We start from the raw sequence: 15604 nt of genomic DNA, 5'->3' as shown, positions 1-15604 counted from the left end.
TGCTGACAGGAGGAGGAGAGCACAGACTGCACCTCCTCCCCACTCTATCGCAGTTCTCTCTGACTTCGATTTCATTTCCTGCTCCAGCTGCCCCTCACCTTGTCCCAGACCTGAGTGTGGAAATGGGGAGAGGAGCTCAGCAGCCAGGCAGAATTTCAATGCGGGGGCCAGCCTGGAGGGGCACAAGTGACATCTGGGGGTGGGTGCAGTCTACCCCAGCACCCCCCTAGATCCGGCCATGCTTGGTAGGCAAGTACCACTGTTGAACACAACCCATTCAAGTGAATGAGCGATGCGGTGGTGTGGCATTTACGGGGGTATAACAGGCGTCAAGTACCTCCCCACCACTGCGGAATGCCTCTGAAAAGTGATCTGAACGCAAGGCGTGGCAGTGTTGCTGCACATCTAAACCGAGCCTAACACCCCCAACCCCATAGGACTATTCCCACTCGTGTAATGTGCTGTCCCTGTACAGCAGAGCTCAGATTGGGAGAGGGAGAAGAAACTCCAATCAGCTCTGCTGCTGTGCAAGAGGCATGCTGATATGAGGAGAGAGCAGAGTGCCAGAAAGATGAGCTCATCAGCATGCTGATCCTCCTTTCCCTGCACAGGCAGGGGGAGGGGACCTGTAATCATTAGCTAATTGCAGTAGAGAGAAAACAGCCCCCCCCCCAGCCTCTTTCCGCCACTTCCTGTCTACATCCACTCCCTCCGGCGTCAGCTGCACATCATGGAATTCCTAAAAAGTAAAAAATGGTACACAATGCGGTCGGTGTCGATGCTTGTAGTAACCACCAGGGGGGAGCACATGAAAGGGTGACAACTCAGGAACACAATTGGGAGACAGAGCGTTGTCACCCTACAGCAGGAAGTTACTGAACCAGGACCTCCATGGCAGGATCACCAGGAATTGTTCTTTTTTTTTTATTTTATGGCTGAACTGGATGGACTTTTGTCTTTTTTCAGCCAGACTAACTATGTAAAATCTTCCGATTCAGGAAGATGGGAATTCCATGGAGAAGTGAAACTTCCCGGGAGATCTCGGAGATTGGATCGGCGGGTCCCGTTATAATGGATCCGTCTCGTTCCCGTCATTAGCAGAAATCCCACTCATTGTTTTCTTGGCCGCTGTCAGCGCGTGAGACGTTTCCTCGGCGGGCGCGCTGGGGTCGCGGTGGAACACATGAGAAATGATTTACGGATGGAAGCGATTATCTCCGTCATTATCCGCAGGATTCCGGCCGAGTTTTTGGAAGATTCTTGAAAGGTTTTCTGAGCCGTCCAACAATGCGGGGAGCTTGGAGCGTTCTCGGTGTCAGCGAACACAAATGAGGAGGGGGAGGGTCATTGTGATTCCATGGTGGGAGAGGAGACGTACGGCGACGGGGGGCCAAAACACACCCGGCGTACCCCGCGTCACCCGGCGTACCCCGCGTCACCCGGCGTACCCCGCGTCATCCGGCGTACCCCGCGTCACCCGGCGTACCCCGCGTCTCCCGGCGTATCCCGCGTCACCCGGCGTACCCCGCGTCATCCGGCGTACCCCGCGTCATCCGGCGTACCCCGCGTCATCTGGTCTACCCCGCGTCATCCGGCGTACCCCGCGTCATCCGGTGTACCCCGCGTCATCTGTTCTACCCCGCGTCATCCGGCGTACCCCGCGTCATCCGGTGTACCCCGCGTCATCCGGTCTACCCAGCGTCATCCGGTGTACCCCGCGTCATCCGGCGTACCCCGCGTCATCCGGCGTACCCCGCGTCACCCGGCGTACCCCACGTCATCCGGCGTACCCCGCGTCATCCGGCGTACCCCGCGTCACCCGGCGTACCCCGCGTCATCCGGCGTACCCCGCGTCATCCGGCGTACCCCGCGTCATCCGGCGTACCCGGCGTCATCCGGCGTACCCCGCGTCATCCGGCGTACCCCGCGTCATCCGGTGTACCCCGCATCATCCGGTGTACCCTGCGTCATCCGGCGTACCCCGCGTCATCCGGCGTACCCCGCGTCATCCGGCGTACCCCGCGTCATCCGGCGTACCCTGCGTCATCCGGCGTACCCTGCGTCATCCGGCGTACCCCGCGTCATCCGGCGTACCCGGCGTCATCCGGCGTACCCCGCGTCATCCGGCGCACCCCGCGTCATCCGGCGTACCCCGCGTCATCCGGCGCTACTGTTAAGGAGAATGGCGGCCAATAGCAATAGTGCGCTAAAATCTGGAGAGGCGCCGTTGCTGGCTCTGGTCTAAAAATTGGGGAAGACGTCTTTGTCTTTAACCTCCCATCCTGCCGTTGTATATAAACGGCCTCCCCGCCCCCTGCTTGTGCGCGCTCCCAGGAGCATCACCGCGATCCGGAACACCGATCATCGTACGGGACCTCTGTGTGAGGTCCCGGTCATGTGATCACTGATTAGCCAATCAGTGATCACATGCAGAGTAGCAAGATATCACTTCTGACATCATTGCTTACTACGTGTGAAATCTGTGAATGATCACAGAGGTCACATGGTACAGGGCCATTCACAACAGCCTTGTACCATGTGACAAGCTGTGACCAATCACAGCTCTCACAGTATTTCTCAATGGCTGTAGGAATGCAGGAGAGTGTTCATTCAAGAACGGAAGGGGCTGGTAAATTACTGGAACCGATCCCCTGTATGTTTCTCTCTGTAGCAGCTGAAAGCCAGCTGGGGTGGGGGGAAGGGAAGAACCCAGCTTTCAGCTGCTGCAGGGAAAGTCATAAAGGGGATTGGGTCCAATAATTTCCCCGTTCACCCCTTCCTGCCCACATCCGATTCACCCAGCTGCCTGGGCCCCCCCTGCTGACCTGGGCCCCGTACAGGAGGACTGGTGGTACCCCATTATCCACGGCCCTGGTTATACTCACTGTGGACCCTAATGGGTTAATCCTCCGATTTGTGTAAAAAGGCTGTTTGATCCTGTCCTCTCTGATCCTTTTTTTCAAGCGACCACCTCTTATCTCCTGATAAGACAGACTGAACTGTAGGCATTTGCACATGCTCAGTTTGGTATGTATTGCTAGAGAGATTTTTTTTTTCTCTTGGGAGAGTGCATGTGATCAGCATAGGGCCAATCAGTACTGTCCAGAAATGCGAATGCAGGGTCCGGGGAGACAGGATATAGTGAATGCGGGGTCCGGGGAGACAGGATATAGTGAATGCGGGGTCCGGGGAGAGCGGATATAGTGAATGCTGGGTCCGGGGAGAGCGGATATAGTGAATGCTGGGTCCGGGGATAGGGGATATAGTGAATGCGGGGTCCGAGGAGAGCGGATATAGTGAATGCTGGGTCCGGGGATAGGGGATATAGTGAATGCGGGGTCCGAGGAGAGCGGATATAGTGAATGCGGGGTCCGGGGAGAGCGGATATAGTGCATGCTGGGTCCGGGGAGAGTGGATATAGTGAATGCGGGGTCCGGGGAGAGCGGATATAGTGAATGAGGGGTCCGGGGAGAGCAGATATAGTGAATGCGGGGTCCGGGGAGAGCGGATATAGTGAATGCGGGGTCCGGGGAGAGAGGATATAGTGAATGCGGGGTCCGGGGAGAGCGATTACAGTGAATGAGGGGTCCGGGGAGAGCGGATATAGTGAATGCAGGGTCTGGGTGGAGCAGATATAGTGAATGCGGGGTCCGGGGAGAGCGGATACAGTGAATGAGGGGTCCGGGGAGAGCGGATACAGTGAATGCAGGGTCTGGGTGGAGCAGATATAGTGAATGCGGGGTCCGGGGAGAGCGGATATAGTGAATGCGGGGTCCGGGGAGAGTGGATACAGTGAATGAGGGGTCTGGGTGGAGCGGATATAGTGAATGCGGGGTCCGGGGAGAGCGGATATAGGGAATGCGGGGTCCAGGGAGAGCGGATATAGTGAATGCAGGGTCCGGGGAGAGCGGATATAGCGAATGCGGGGTCCGGGGAGAGCGGATATAGTGAATGCGGGGTTCGGGCAGAGGGGATATAGTGAATGCGGGGTCCGGGGAGAGCGGATATAGTGAATGCGGGGTCCGGGGAGAGCGGATATAGTGAATGCAGGGTCCGGGGAGAGCGGATATAGTGAATGCGGGGTCCGGGGAGAGCAGATATAGTGAATGCGGGGTCCGGGGAGAGCGGATATAGTGAATGCGGGGTCCGGGGAGAGCGGATATAGTGAATGCGGGGTCCGTGGATATAGTGAATGCGGGGTCCGGGGATATAGTGAATGCGGGGTCCGGGGAGAGCGGATATAGTGAATGCGGGGTTCGGGCAGAGGGGATATAGTGAATGCGGGGTCCGGGGAGAGCGGATATAGTGAATGCGGGGTCCGGGGAGAGCGGATATAGTGAATGCAGGGTCCGGGGAGAGCGGATATAGTGAATGCGGGGTCCGGGGAGAGCGGATATAGTGAATGCGGGGTCCGGGGAGAGCGGATATAGTGAATGCGGGGTCCGGGGAGAGCGGATATAGTGAATGCGGGGTCCGTGGATATAGTGAATGCGGGGTCCGGGGATATAGTGAATGCGGGGCCCGGGGATATAGTGAATGCGGGGTCCGGGGATATAGTGAATGCGGGGTCCGGGGATATAGTAAATGCGGGGTCCAATGCAAGAAGCATCACTCTGTATTGTAAGTGAAGACGCTGAGGGCACGCCCACAACTTGGAGACCCCTCCCCATCCCTGGTTTTGATTGACAGCAGTGGTAGCCAATGGCCAGGAAGTGAGAAGAGCTGCAGACGGGAACAGCGCTGGATCAAATGTGAGCTCAGGTAAGTAAAAGGGGGAAGGTGAGGGGAAGAGGGGGGGTAAGGTGAGAGGGGGAGGGGGGAAGGTGAGGGGGGGTAAGGTGAGAGGGGGAGGGGGGAAGGTGAGGGGGGGTAAGGTGAGAGGGGGAGGGGGGAAGGTGAGGGGGAGAGGGGAAGGTGAGGGGAGGAGAAGGGGTAAGGTGAGAGGGGGAGGAGGGAAGGTGAGGGGAGGAGAAGGGGTAAGGTGAGAGGGAGAGGAGGGAAGGTGAGGGGAGGAGAAGGGGTAAGGTGAGAGGGGGAGGAGGGAAGGTGGGGGGGGGGGGATATTTTGGCTTTATAACAACTTTAAAGCAATTCTAAACATTTTTTTTTTGTAAAATAACAAACATGTCAAAATGATCAAAATATCTTTTAGAACTTTTCTTTTCTCCGCCACAAACTCCAGAATTGGGACCAGGAAGCCTGACGGGAATTGTATTTTGGGCCAGCTGGGGGGCCATTTGGGATAACATTTTGCGGAATGGAATTCTCAGGATCTAAAACATCATTTTTATGAGAAGTTGGGTTTTTTTTATGTTTTTTTGTCATCGCAGACCCGATACCCGGGATTGACTGATAACACATGACACGTTGTATCCAATGACAACACATGAAGACAGACATGTAACATGTTCAGACACTTTGTGACATTCCAGGGACAAGCCTTCCTTCCTGTGATAAGGGCCCCCCCCCAGTACAAGGCATGGGGGCTGCTGGGTGCCTGCAGGGGGAGTCATTATCTGCCGGAGATAAGCCGCTCTTATCGGTCAGATGGGAGAGAAATTCTCAACACAAATTCCAGAAAGAAGAAAATAAAACACAATTGACATTTTTTTTCCAGTGTAAACGCGTCACGCGATGTGATAAAGGGAAAGCGGAACCGCCGAGCGCGGCGCTGGAATTCTGATCGCCCTGATTTCTATATATCATTTATTTATCACAACGTATTGTATCGTATTACTGTACTGAGGTGGAGAAGAACTCAACAGGTAAAGAACTCCAGAAAAATGTTTATTTCCCATGCCGGGGGGCTGTGCATGAGTTACCTGCTCCTTTATGGGGGTCTCCAAACTGCATCCGAGGGCTGGATGTAGCCCTTTGCTTGCTTTTATCCGGCCCTTGGGGCACTGTCCCCCCCCCCAACATTGTATGTGACTGTGGGGCATAGTTCCTGCTGCTGATACCAATGATGGGGCACTATTCCTCCCACTGACACCAATGATGGGGCACTATTCCTCCCACTGACACCAATGATGGGGCACTATTCCTCCCACTGACACCAATGATGGGGCACTATTCCTCCCACTGACACCAATGATGGGGCACTATTCCTCCCACTGACACCAATGATGGGGCACTATTCCTCCCACTGACACCAATGATGGGGCACTATTCCTCCCACTGACACCGATGATGGGGCACTATTCCTCCCACTAACACCGATGATGGGGCACTATTCCTCCCACTGGCACCGATGATGGGGCACTATTCCTCCCACTGGCACCAATGATGGGGCACTATTCCTCCCACTGATACCAATGATGGGGCACTATTCCTCCCACTGACACCAATGATGGGGCAATATTCCTCCCACTGACACCAATGATGGGGCACTATTCTCCCACTGACACCAATGATGGGGCACTATTCCTCCCACTGATACCAATGATGGGGCACTATTCCTCCCACTGATACCAATGATGGGGCACTATTCCTCCCACTGACACCAATGATGGGGCACTATTCCTCCCACTGACATCAATGATGAGGCACTATTCCTCCCACTGACACCAATGATGCAAGGCACTATTCCTCCCACTGACACCAATGATGGGGCACTATTCCTCCCACTGACACCAATGATGGGGCACTATTCCCCCCACTGACACCAATGATGGGGCACTATTCCTCCCACTGACACCAATGATCGGGCCCTTTTCCTCCCACTGACACCAATGATGGGGCAATATTCCTCCCACTGACACCAATGATCGGGCCCTTTTCCTCCCACTGACACCAATGATGGGGCACTATTCCTCCCACTGATACCAACAATAGGGCACTATTCCTCCCACTGACACCAATGGTGGGGCACTATTCCTCCCACTGACACCAATGATGGGGCACTATTTCTCCCACTGACACCAATGATGGGGCACTATTCCTCCCACTGACACCAATGATGGGGCACTATTCCTCCCACTGACACCAATGATGGGGCACTACTCCTCCCACTGACACCAATGATGGGGCACTATTCCTCCCACTGACACCAATGATGGGGCACTATTTCTCCCACTGACACCAATGATGGGGCACTATTCCTCCCACTGATACCAACAATGGGGCACTATTCCTCCCCCCCCAGTGTCTGTGGGGCATAGTTCCTGACAACACTGTCAAGCACGGCTTCACATTTAAATTTATTGTCTAAATTCTGTTTTACAAAAAAACTGTTTAACAATAAAACAGAACAAAAAATACCAACAGCATCTTACCATCATGCGATCTCGAGAGATTTAGAACGTCCATTGGAGCCCCGCCTTCGCTCAGCACTTTAGGAAGCAGAACTTGCGGCCCCATGGAGGGACTCAGGCTAAGGACAGACGCTGTTGTTGGTGTCACAGTTCCTGGAGGCACATTTCCTTCTTTTTCCTCTTTGGGGGAATCGGTTTCAGCTTCCAATGGAACCGAGTCTCCTGTGCTGTTTATTTGTGGATCTGATTTCAGAGTCACTCCTTTTGTGGTGCCCTTTCCAGTAGTTGGGGTCGTGTTTGGCTTTGTTGGATGTCCTGTGGGTGCCAAGGTTGGGCTTGTTGGCTCTTGAAGCTCCTGTTGGGTTGGTTGAGCTGTGGTCTCAGGGACAACTTTGGCAGTGCTGGCCTTGGGTGTGTTTGGTGTCAGGGTGCTGGTTATCTGGGTAGTCTGGACATTGAGGGTGGTTTTCTCAGGCTGGGTGGAGAGATGCATCTCATTCTCTGTTGTTAGCTCTACCAACATTGGTGGTGAAGAGGGTGCAGGTGAAAGTTCAACGTCAATCAGTTCGTCAATATTGTCCCCATAATCCGCCATGGAGCGAACCTGAAGGGCGTTCCTTTTGTAGTTATTATTCCTTTCCATGACCTCACTGTTGATGGGCTCCTCTTGTTCATGACTGTAGGGGTAGTCATATTGTTTCTCCGGGTCGCTTTCCGTCGTGTCCATGAGTTGGGTAGTGTTATCACCCTCCGAGCTGCAGTGGGGAAGAGTGTAGCACATCAATTCTCCTCCAGTATTGGGACAGTGGCAAAACTTGCACTCTGACATGTGAAAAGTGTGTCCAGCCTCGTACTTTTCTCCTCCGTGGATGCACCCAATTCGCCCGCACTGAATGCAACCGTCTGTTGGCTGAATGATGTCGATGCAATTCGGGGGCAGCTCGGGGCAAGGAATAAAGTGGCAGCTAATCCTTCCACCACCAGGAGGGCAGGAACACTCTGTGCTTCCGAAATCGACAAAGTAGGACTCTCCTTCGGTCACTTTGCCATCTTTGAAGCCAACGTTCACACAGTCGTAAAACTGGTAGCCCTCGCAGGTGCACCCAAACTGCACGCATGTTGGGCAACAGGAACCCTCCTCGAGCGCTTCCTCAATGCAGTTTACCGGAGGCTCACACTCCACACCTCTGCAGTCTTGCTGAGCCAGGGATAGGCCCACATACAAGAGAAGGACAATGGTGGTTAGATGCTCCAACTGGCTGATTCTAGATATCTTGGAAGCCATGCTGATTTGGTCTGACCATCAGCACAAGGATGACTGGCTGGAAGCAGAAAATGCCTATGGAGGATAAAAGAGACACCAAGATGAAGGAACTGTTGAATACTTCAGATTAAAGAACATATTACTTTTGCACAGACAAAGGTTGAGTTCCCCTGAAAATGATATTTTGATGTTTGGTAGATACCAGAGAGCTGAACCATCTGAGAGATTCTTCTCGCTAGCTGATGTATATGTGTGATAGCGCCGGACCGGTAGAAGCAAAGTACTAGCACCTTCGGACCAGGAGCGGACTGACCATTTGGAAACTCGGGCACTGTCCAAGGGCCCGGGGTCAGTAGGGGGCCCCATGAGATGCCCTGGTACCTTTTTCATAGGCTTTTTTTGAGTTTGGGCAAGGACACAGGGGCCCCATGATTCCCTTTTGCCCAGGGGCCCCATGAGTTGTCAGTCCGCCCCTGCTTCGGACGTAAAGTAGAGTGAGTCCTTCTGTAAAGGGACTGGCAGGCCATGAATGTGTAATGGAAAGTAACCTTGTCCCGGTCTTGGCCCTCAAAGAGAACTTTCACTAGGTAACAAACTCTGGGGATGATATTGAGAAGCGCCCCAGTACAGGAGTTCATGAAACTTACAAGTCTAACCCAAATGTTTGTCGAATTAGAACATCAGAAGGAGCCAAGATGTTTCCGGGAAGATGGCTGCCCAGTCGTCAGGGCTGAAGGTGTAGATAGGACTGTGGATGAGGAGACCTATAATGAGGCTTGATCTAAACTCTCAATTCTGAGCACGTTGTAAACTCAGTTGATAGTATAAATCGGGGGTCTCCAAACCTTCAGGAGTTCCGGCCCCCGCCAACTCCCCCTCCCAAAATTAAAAGTGAGGAGCTACAAATACTGTAGCTGCTGACTTTTAATAGTAGGGCACCTCCCTGTCCAGGCATCCATTGGTGTCCTCATACAGGCTGGTCAGCAGCTCTGAGGAAAGGGACTCGTCCCCGAAACGCGTTAGTCATTTGACCGCACTGACGGTTGGAACACCTTGGTTGCCGCTGTGGCCATCTTCTTAATGCAGAAGCTTTTTATACAGTACATGCTTCATCTGGGAGAATGTTTTTGTCTTTTATACCTTTGAGTAAACCTTGGATCATGCACTAGGTGTGGGCGCCTCCTGTTTACTCTCTATCTAGTGGCTGATCTCCCCGTCTGAGGAGGGCTGCACCCCTGAAGCATCTTCTTTTGGTTATCTCTGTCCTGGTCCCCTTGGCTTCCCTTTGGCTGTCCATTTCCTGAACACGGTGTCCTCACCCTGAGCTGATACTTCAATCGGCTGTCGGGTGCTGGAGCCGCCATCTTGACTAAGGGAAGCCTTGTGGCTTCACCATCAGTTTCCTTTTGTGCATGCGTGAAAAGCATGGAACCATGGAAATTTCCCAGAAGGCTGAAGGGGGGGGGGGGGGGTTAGCTGAACTTCCGTGGCACACTGAGCTGAAAGTGGGGTTGGGTACCTGTCACACCGCACACAGTTAACCCTTTGATCCCCCCAGATGTTAAACCCTTCCTGCCCAGTGCCATTAGTACAGTGTCAGGGCTTTTTATTAGCACTGATCACTGTATTGGTGTCACTGGGGATATCAGTGACACCAAGTCAGTTCCCCCCCCAGTGTCAGAATGTCCGCCGCAGTGCTGCTATAAGTCGCTGATCGCCCCCATTACTAGTAAAAAGCAAACAAATAAATAAATCCCAGTATCTATCCCACCATTTGTAGACGCTATAACTTTCACGTAAACCAATTAATTTACACGCATTTTTAGCGAAGACACGGAGCAGAATACATTTTGGCCGAAATTTATGATGAAATTTGATTTTTAAAATTTTTTTACTGGACACGTTTAATAGGAAAAAGTCAAAAATATTGTTTTTTTCTCAAAATTGTAAAAAATATTTTTGTTTATAGCGCAAACAATAAAAACCGCAGAGGGGATCAAATACCACCGAAAGAAAGCTCCATTGGTGGGGAAAAAAGGATGAAGATTTAATTTGGGCGCAGCGTTGCACGACCGCGCAATTGTCAGTTAAAGTAACACAGCGGCGTAACGCAAAAGATGGCCTGGTCAGGAAGGGGGGGGGGATCCTCTGGAGGGCGAGGGGGGGGGGTGGAAGAATTCTCTGGAGGGCAAGGGGGGGGGAATCTTCTGGAGTGGGAGGGGGGGATCCTCTGGAGGGTGAGGGGGGGAGAATCCTCTGGAGGGTGAGGGGGGGAATATTCTGGAGGTCGAGGGGGGGTGAATTTTCTGGGGGGGGAGAATCCTCTGGAAGGTGAGGGGGGGGAATCCTCTGGAGGGCGAGGGGAGGAATACTCTGGAGGGTGAGGAGGGAACACTCTGGAGGTCGAGAGGGGGGTGAATTCTCTGGGGGGGGGGATCCTCTGGAGGGTGAGTGGGGGGGAATACTCTGGAGGGTGGGGGGGGGTACTCTGGAGGGTGAGGGGATCCTCTGGAGGGTGAGGGGGGGGGTACTCTGGAGGGTGGGGGGGGATACTCTGGAGGGTGGGGGGGGGGTACTCTGGAGGGTGAGGGGATCCTCTGGAGGGTGAGGGGGGGGGTACTCTGGAGGGTGGGGGGGGATACTCTGGAGGGTGGGGGGGGGTACTCTGGAGGGTGAGGGGATCCTCTGGAGGGTGAGGGGGGGGGTACTCTGGAGGGTGGGGGGGGATCCTCTGGAGGGTGGGGGGGGGATACTCTGGAGGGTGAGGGGATCCTCTGGAGGGTGAGGGGGGGGGTACTCTGGAGGGTGGGGGGGGATACTCTGGAGGGTGGGGGGGGGTCCTCTGGAGGGTGAAAGGTTAAACTGAAAATTATTCAATAAAAATGTATAGAAAGGAAAGTGAGACATCGATGAGAACTTGTGATGAGAATAAATCAAAGACAAATAACAGATGAAATGTCCGGATCCGAATCTTCACCTCCAATATCACTGAACTCCCGGTTTTAGTTTCTTTTATTTCGAACATGTAAAAAAAAACAAAAAAGGTAAGAAGTGATCATACAGTCAGGGGCGTATTTACCACAAGGCAAACAAGGCATTTGCCCAGGGTTTTTTTTTTTTGGGGGGGGGGTAGCACTGCCCCCGGAAGAAGGGATGGAAGAAGGGACATGTGTGGAATGGGGACCGGGTCGGATCCGAGAGAGGCTGCGGGCTGCTCGATGGTCTATGGAGAGCCCGACTGTAGTTCCCGGAGATGTCTGGAGCTGTGAAGGTGACGGTCTTCTCTCTCTCTCGTTTAAGGGTGGGGGGGGGTGGTGTTAGTGGAAGGCTCACTCAGGTGGGGGGTAGGCAGGGGTGTTGTTGGTCAATGTCAGGTTCTCTCCATGGGGGGGGGGTGGTGTTAGTGGAAGGCTCTCTCAGGTGGGGGGTAGGCAGGGGTGTTGTTGGTCAATGTCAGGCTCCCTCAGGTAGGGGGGTGTTAGTGGAAGGCTCTCTCAGGTGGGGGGTAGGCAGGGGTGTTGTTGGTCAATGTCAGGCTCTCTCCATGGGGGGGGGTGTTAGTGGAAGGCTCTCTCAGGTGGGGGGTAGGCAGGCGTGTTGTTGGTCAATGTCAGGCTCTTTCCATGGGGGGGGGGTGGTGTTAGTGGAAGGCTCTCTCAGGTGGGGGGTAGGCAGGCGTGTTGTTGGTCAATGTCAGGCTCTTTCCATGGGGGGGGGGTGGTGTTAGTGGAAGGCTCTCTCAGGTGGGGGGTAGGCAGGCGTGTTGTTGGTCAATGTCAGGCTCTTTCCATGGGGGGGGGGGGGTGGTGTTAGTGGAAGGCTCTCTCAGGTGGGGGGTAGGCAGGGGTGTTGTTGGTCAATGTCAGGCTCCCTCAGGTAGGGGGGTGTTAGTGGAAGGCTCTCTCAGGTGGGGGGTAGGCAGGGGTGTTGTTGGTCAATGTCAGGCTCTCTCCATGGGGGGGGGGGGGTGTTAGTGGAAGGCTCTCTCAGGTGGGGGGTAGGCAGGCGTGTTGTTGGTCAATGTCAGGCTCTTTCCATGGGGGGGGGGGGGTGTTAGTGGAAGGCTCTCTCAGGTGGGGGGTAGGCAGGGGTCTTGTTGGTCAATGTCAGGCTCTCGCAGGTGGGGGGGGGTGTTAGTGGAAGGCTCTCTCAGGTGGGGGGTAGGCAGGGGTGTTGTTGGTCAATGTCAGGCTCTCGCAGGTGGGGGGGGGGTGTTAGTGGAAGGCTCTCTCAGGTGGGGGGTAGGCAGGGGTGTTGTTGGTCAATGTCCGGCTCTCTCCATGGGGGGGGGGGTGTTAGTGGAAGGCTCTCTCAGGTGGGGGGTAGGCAGGGGTGTTGTTGGTCAATGTCCGGCTCTCTCCATGGGGGGGGGGGGTGTTAGTGGAAGGCTCTCTCAGGTGGGGGGGTATTAGTGGAAGGCTCTCTCAGGTGGGGGGTAGGCAGGGGTGTTGTTGGTCAATATCCGGCTCTCTCCATGGGGGGGGGGGGGGTGTTAGTGGAAGGCTCTCTCAGGTGGGGGGTAGGCAGGGGTGTTGTTGGTCAATGTCAGGCTCTCTCCATGGGGGGGGGGGGGGGGGGTAGGGGTGCCCAATTTTTGTGTTGCCTATAGGGCAGCACAAAACCCAAATACACCCCCGCCTACCATAGTACACAGTCACAAAACGACTCGTTACAAGAGAAGACGAACAACTGAAGAATGTTTTTTTTTTCCGTTTACCTATCCGAAAAGGAATGCGAAGAAGTACAGACTATCTAACCCCGCCCCTTATCCATAATTACTGATAAATGATTGCGAGGAACTCCTGTGATCTGTTACAAACAAATCTGAAAAGTAACATCTTCCTATTTAGGAAACATAGAAAAGCAACATTGTAAACTTCCACCAAAAATCTTCACAGCAGCTAAAAATTCCCATCCTCATCATTCTCTTCATCATCATCCTCATCCTCCTCATCATTCTCTTCCTCATCATCATCCTCATCATTCTCATCCTCATCATTCTCATCCTCCTCCTCATTCTCTTCCTCATCATCCTCCTCATCATTCTCATCCTCCTCCTCCTCATCATTCTCTTCCTCATCCTCATCACCCTCATAATCCTCCTCCTCCTCCTCGTCATTCTCTTCCTCATCCTCCTCATCATTCTCATCCTCCTCCTCCTCATCATCCTCATCATTCTCTTCCTCATCCTCATCACCCTCATAATCCTCCTCCTCCTCCTCCTCGTCATTCTCTTCCTCTTCCTCCTCATCATTCTCATCCTCCTCCTCCTCATCTCATACTGCAGGATCCTGAATTCTTCCCACCACAACATAACGTGACAATAAAATACAAAGTGAAATGTAAATCTTGGGAATGACAGTCCGGGAAAGTCGTCCTGACTCCATTGCCTTCCATTGACTGACCTGGGATTCGTCCGGAATGTTGGTCCTGGAAGGCGATTCGCCGTCTCTCCTCCGTCTGCAGACACAGCATCAGCTCCACAAGTTTAAAAAAGAAAAAAAAAAAAAAAAAAAAAGGGACTGTGTTGTAACTTGAGAAGCGCAGGACCATATGTGTATGATAAAGTCAATTTACTTGTGCCCCCCCCAACCCCCACCCTCACCCCCCCCAGGATCCTAGAGAAATGATCTGCAGACAGGCCGGGGCGGGAGAGACGTATGTTTTGGAGAAGAGATGATGGGGAACGGCCTCACTTCTCCTTTTCTATGGCCGCAGAAACTCGCACGTGTTGGAGAGAAATGCCTCCCGTGCCGCGCTCGGCGCTCAGCGACTCTCTGGGGCTCCAAAGAAAATATTGGAAGTTCTCAGCAACAGAAAGAACAATTTGTCTGCGTGTCATGTGACCCCGACGGAATCGAGAAAACCCGACTATTGTAGGACCGCCAGGGCGTGCCGCCACCTTCTGGGGGGGGAGGGGGGCAGAGTGCCCCGTCTGGTTTAAAGGGCAACCTGATATTTCTGTATATAGTTTATATTGGAGTTGCTATGGAAACCGATATAATAATACTGTGCATGAAATGTATTGGTGGGCAAATCTGACCTCCACCCCCCAGGTGTACCGGCTCCTCCCCTTCAGTCTTGCACAGGTGTACAGCTCCTCCCCTCAGTCTTGCACAGGTGTACCGGCTCCTCCCCTTCAGTCTTGCACAGGTGTACAGCTCCTCCCCTCAGTCTTGCACAGGTGTACTGGCTCCTCCCCTCCAGTCTTGCACAGGTGTACTGACTCCTCCCCTTCAGTCTTGCACAGGTGTACTGGCTCCTCCCCTCCAGTCTTGCAAGGTGTACCGGCTCCTCCCCTTTAGTCTTGCACAGCTGTACTGGCTCCTCCCCTTCAGTCTTGCACAGCTGTACTGGCTCCTCCCCTTCAGTCTTGCACAGGTGTACTGGCTCCTCCCCTTCAGTCTTGCACAGCTGTACTGGCTCCTCCCCTTCAGTCTTGCGCAGGTGAATTGGCTCCTCCCCTTCAGTCTTGCACAGGTGTATAGGCTCCTCCCCTTCAGTCTTGCACAGCTGTACTGCCTCCTCCCCTTCAGTCTTGCACAGCTGTACTGGCTCCTCCCCTTCAGTCTTGCACAGGTGTATTGGCTCCTCCCCTTCAGTCTTGCACAGGTGTATTGGTTCCTCCCCTGGACTTGAATGGCTTCCTCTGATGTCACTGCACACTGGGAGCTTCTCACAATGTGCATTAGAAGCTGCAGCCAATCAGATAGAGCTCCGCCTCATTTCCTGGCTGGAGGACATCCAGCATCATCTAGCGCTTATCTCCCCAGCATGACTGTCCCTGGCCCCGCCCCTTGCCTCGACCCTCTTCTTTCCAGCCTGACTAGCCCCACCCCTTTCATACATTAGAGCATCATCTAGCCCTTTCCTCACTGCCCCTGGCCCCGCCCCTTTCATTCATTGGATTTCAGTTTCTTTCAGTCATGGAGGCTCTGCATCACGTGTGGGCGTTACCTATGCAAATACAGCCTGTCTAGGAACACCCACTGCTCCAGACTGACCCACCCATCAGGTAATTTTGATATTTGCATAACTCCTCCCACTGCTTGCATCGGGAATGAGGGCTCTTGAGAGGAGTCCTGAG

The 15604-nt window shown here is 53.8% G+C and overlaps 1 protein-coding gene across 1 annotated transcript; it reads right to left on the bottom strand.

Annotated features, from left to right (window-relative positions):
* Positions 1-7186: 7186 nt before the first annotated feature.
* On the bottom strand, positions 7187-13986 carry LOC149434086 (uncharacterized). Its single transcript, XM_089664173.1, has 2 exons — positions 13923-13986; positions 7187-8592 (listed from the first exon to the last, which is right to left on the bottom strand). Exon 2 carries the CDS (start codon positions 8536-8538, stop codon positions 7234-7236), a length of 1305 nt encoding a protein of 434 aa, XP_089520299.1. The 5' UTR covers positions 8539-8592; positions 13923-13986; the 3' UTR covers positions 7187-7233.
* Between the last annotated feature and the right edge of the window lie 1618 nt (positions 13987-15604).

Source organism: Staurois parvus, unplaced genomic scaffold (genome assembly GCF_062004578.1).
Source record: "Staurois parvus isolate SC_StPar_1 unplaced genomic scaffold, SC_StPar_1.0 ptg001842l, whole genome shotgun sequence".
In the NCBI taxonomy this organism is placed as follows: Eukaryota; Metazoa; Chordata; class Amphibia; order Anura; family Ranidae; genus Staurois; species Staurois parvus.
This window is presented reverse-complemented; position numbering and strand designations above follow the sequence as displayed.

Excerpts from the sequence above, each read along its gene's own strand:
- LOC149434086 (XM_089664173.1), bottom strand. The coding sequence starts at position 8,538 with ATGGCTTCCAAGATATCTAGAATCAGCCAGTTGGAGCATCTAACCACC.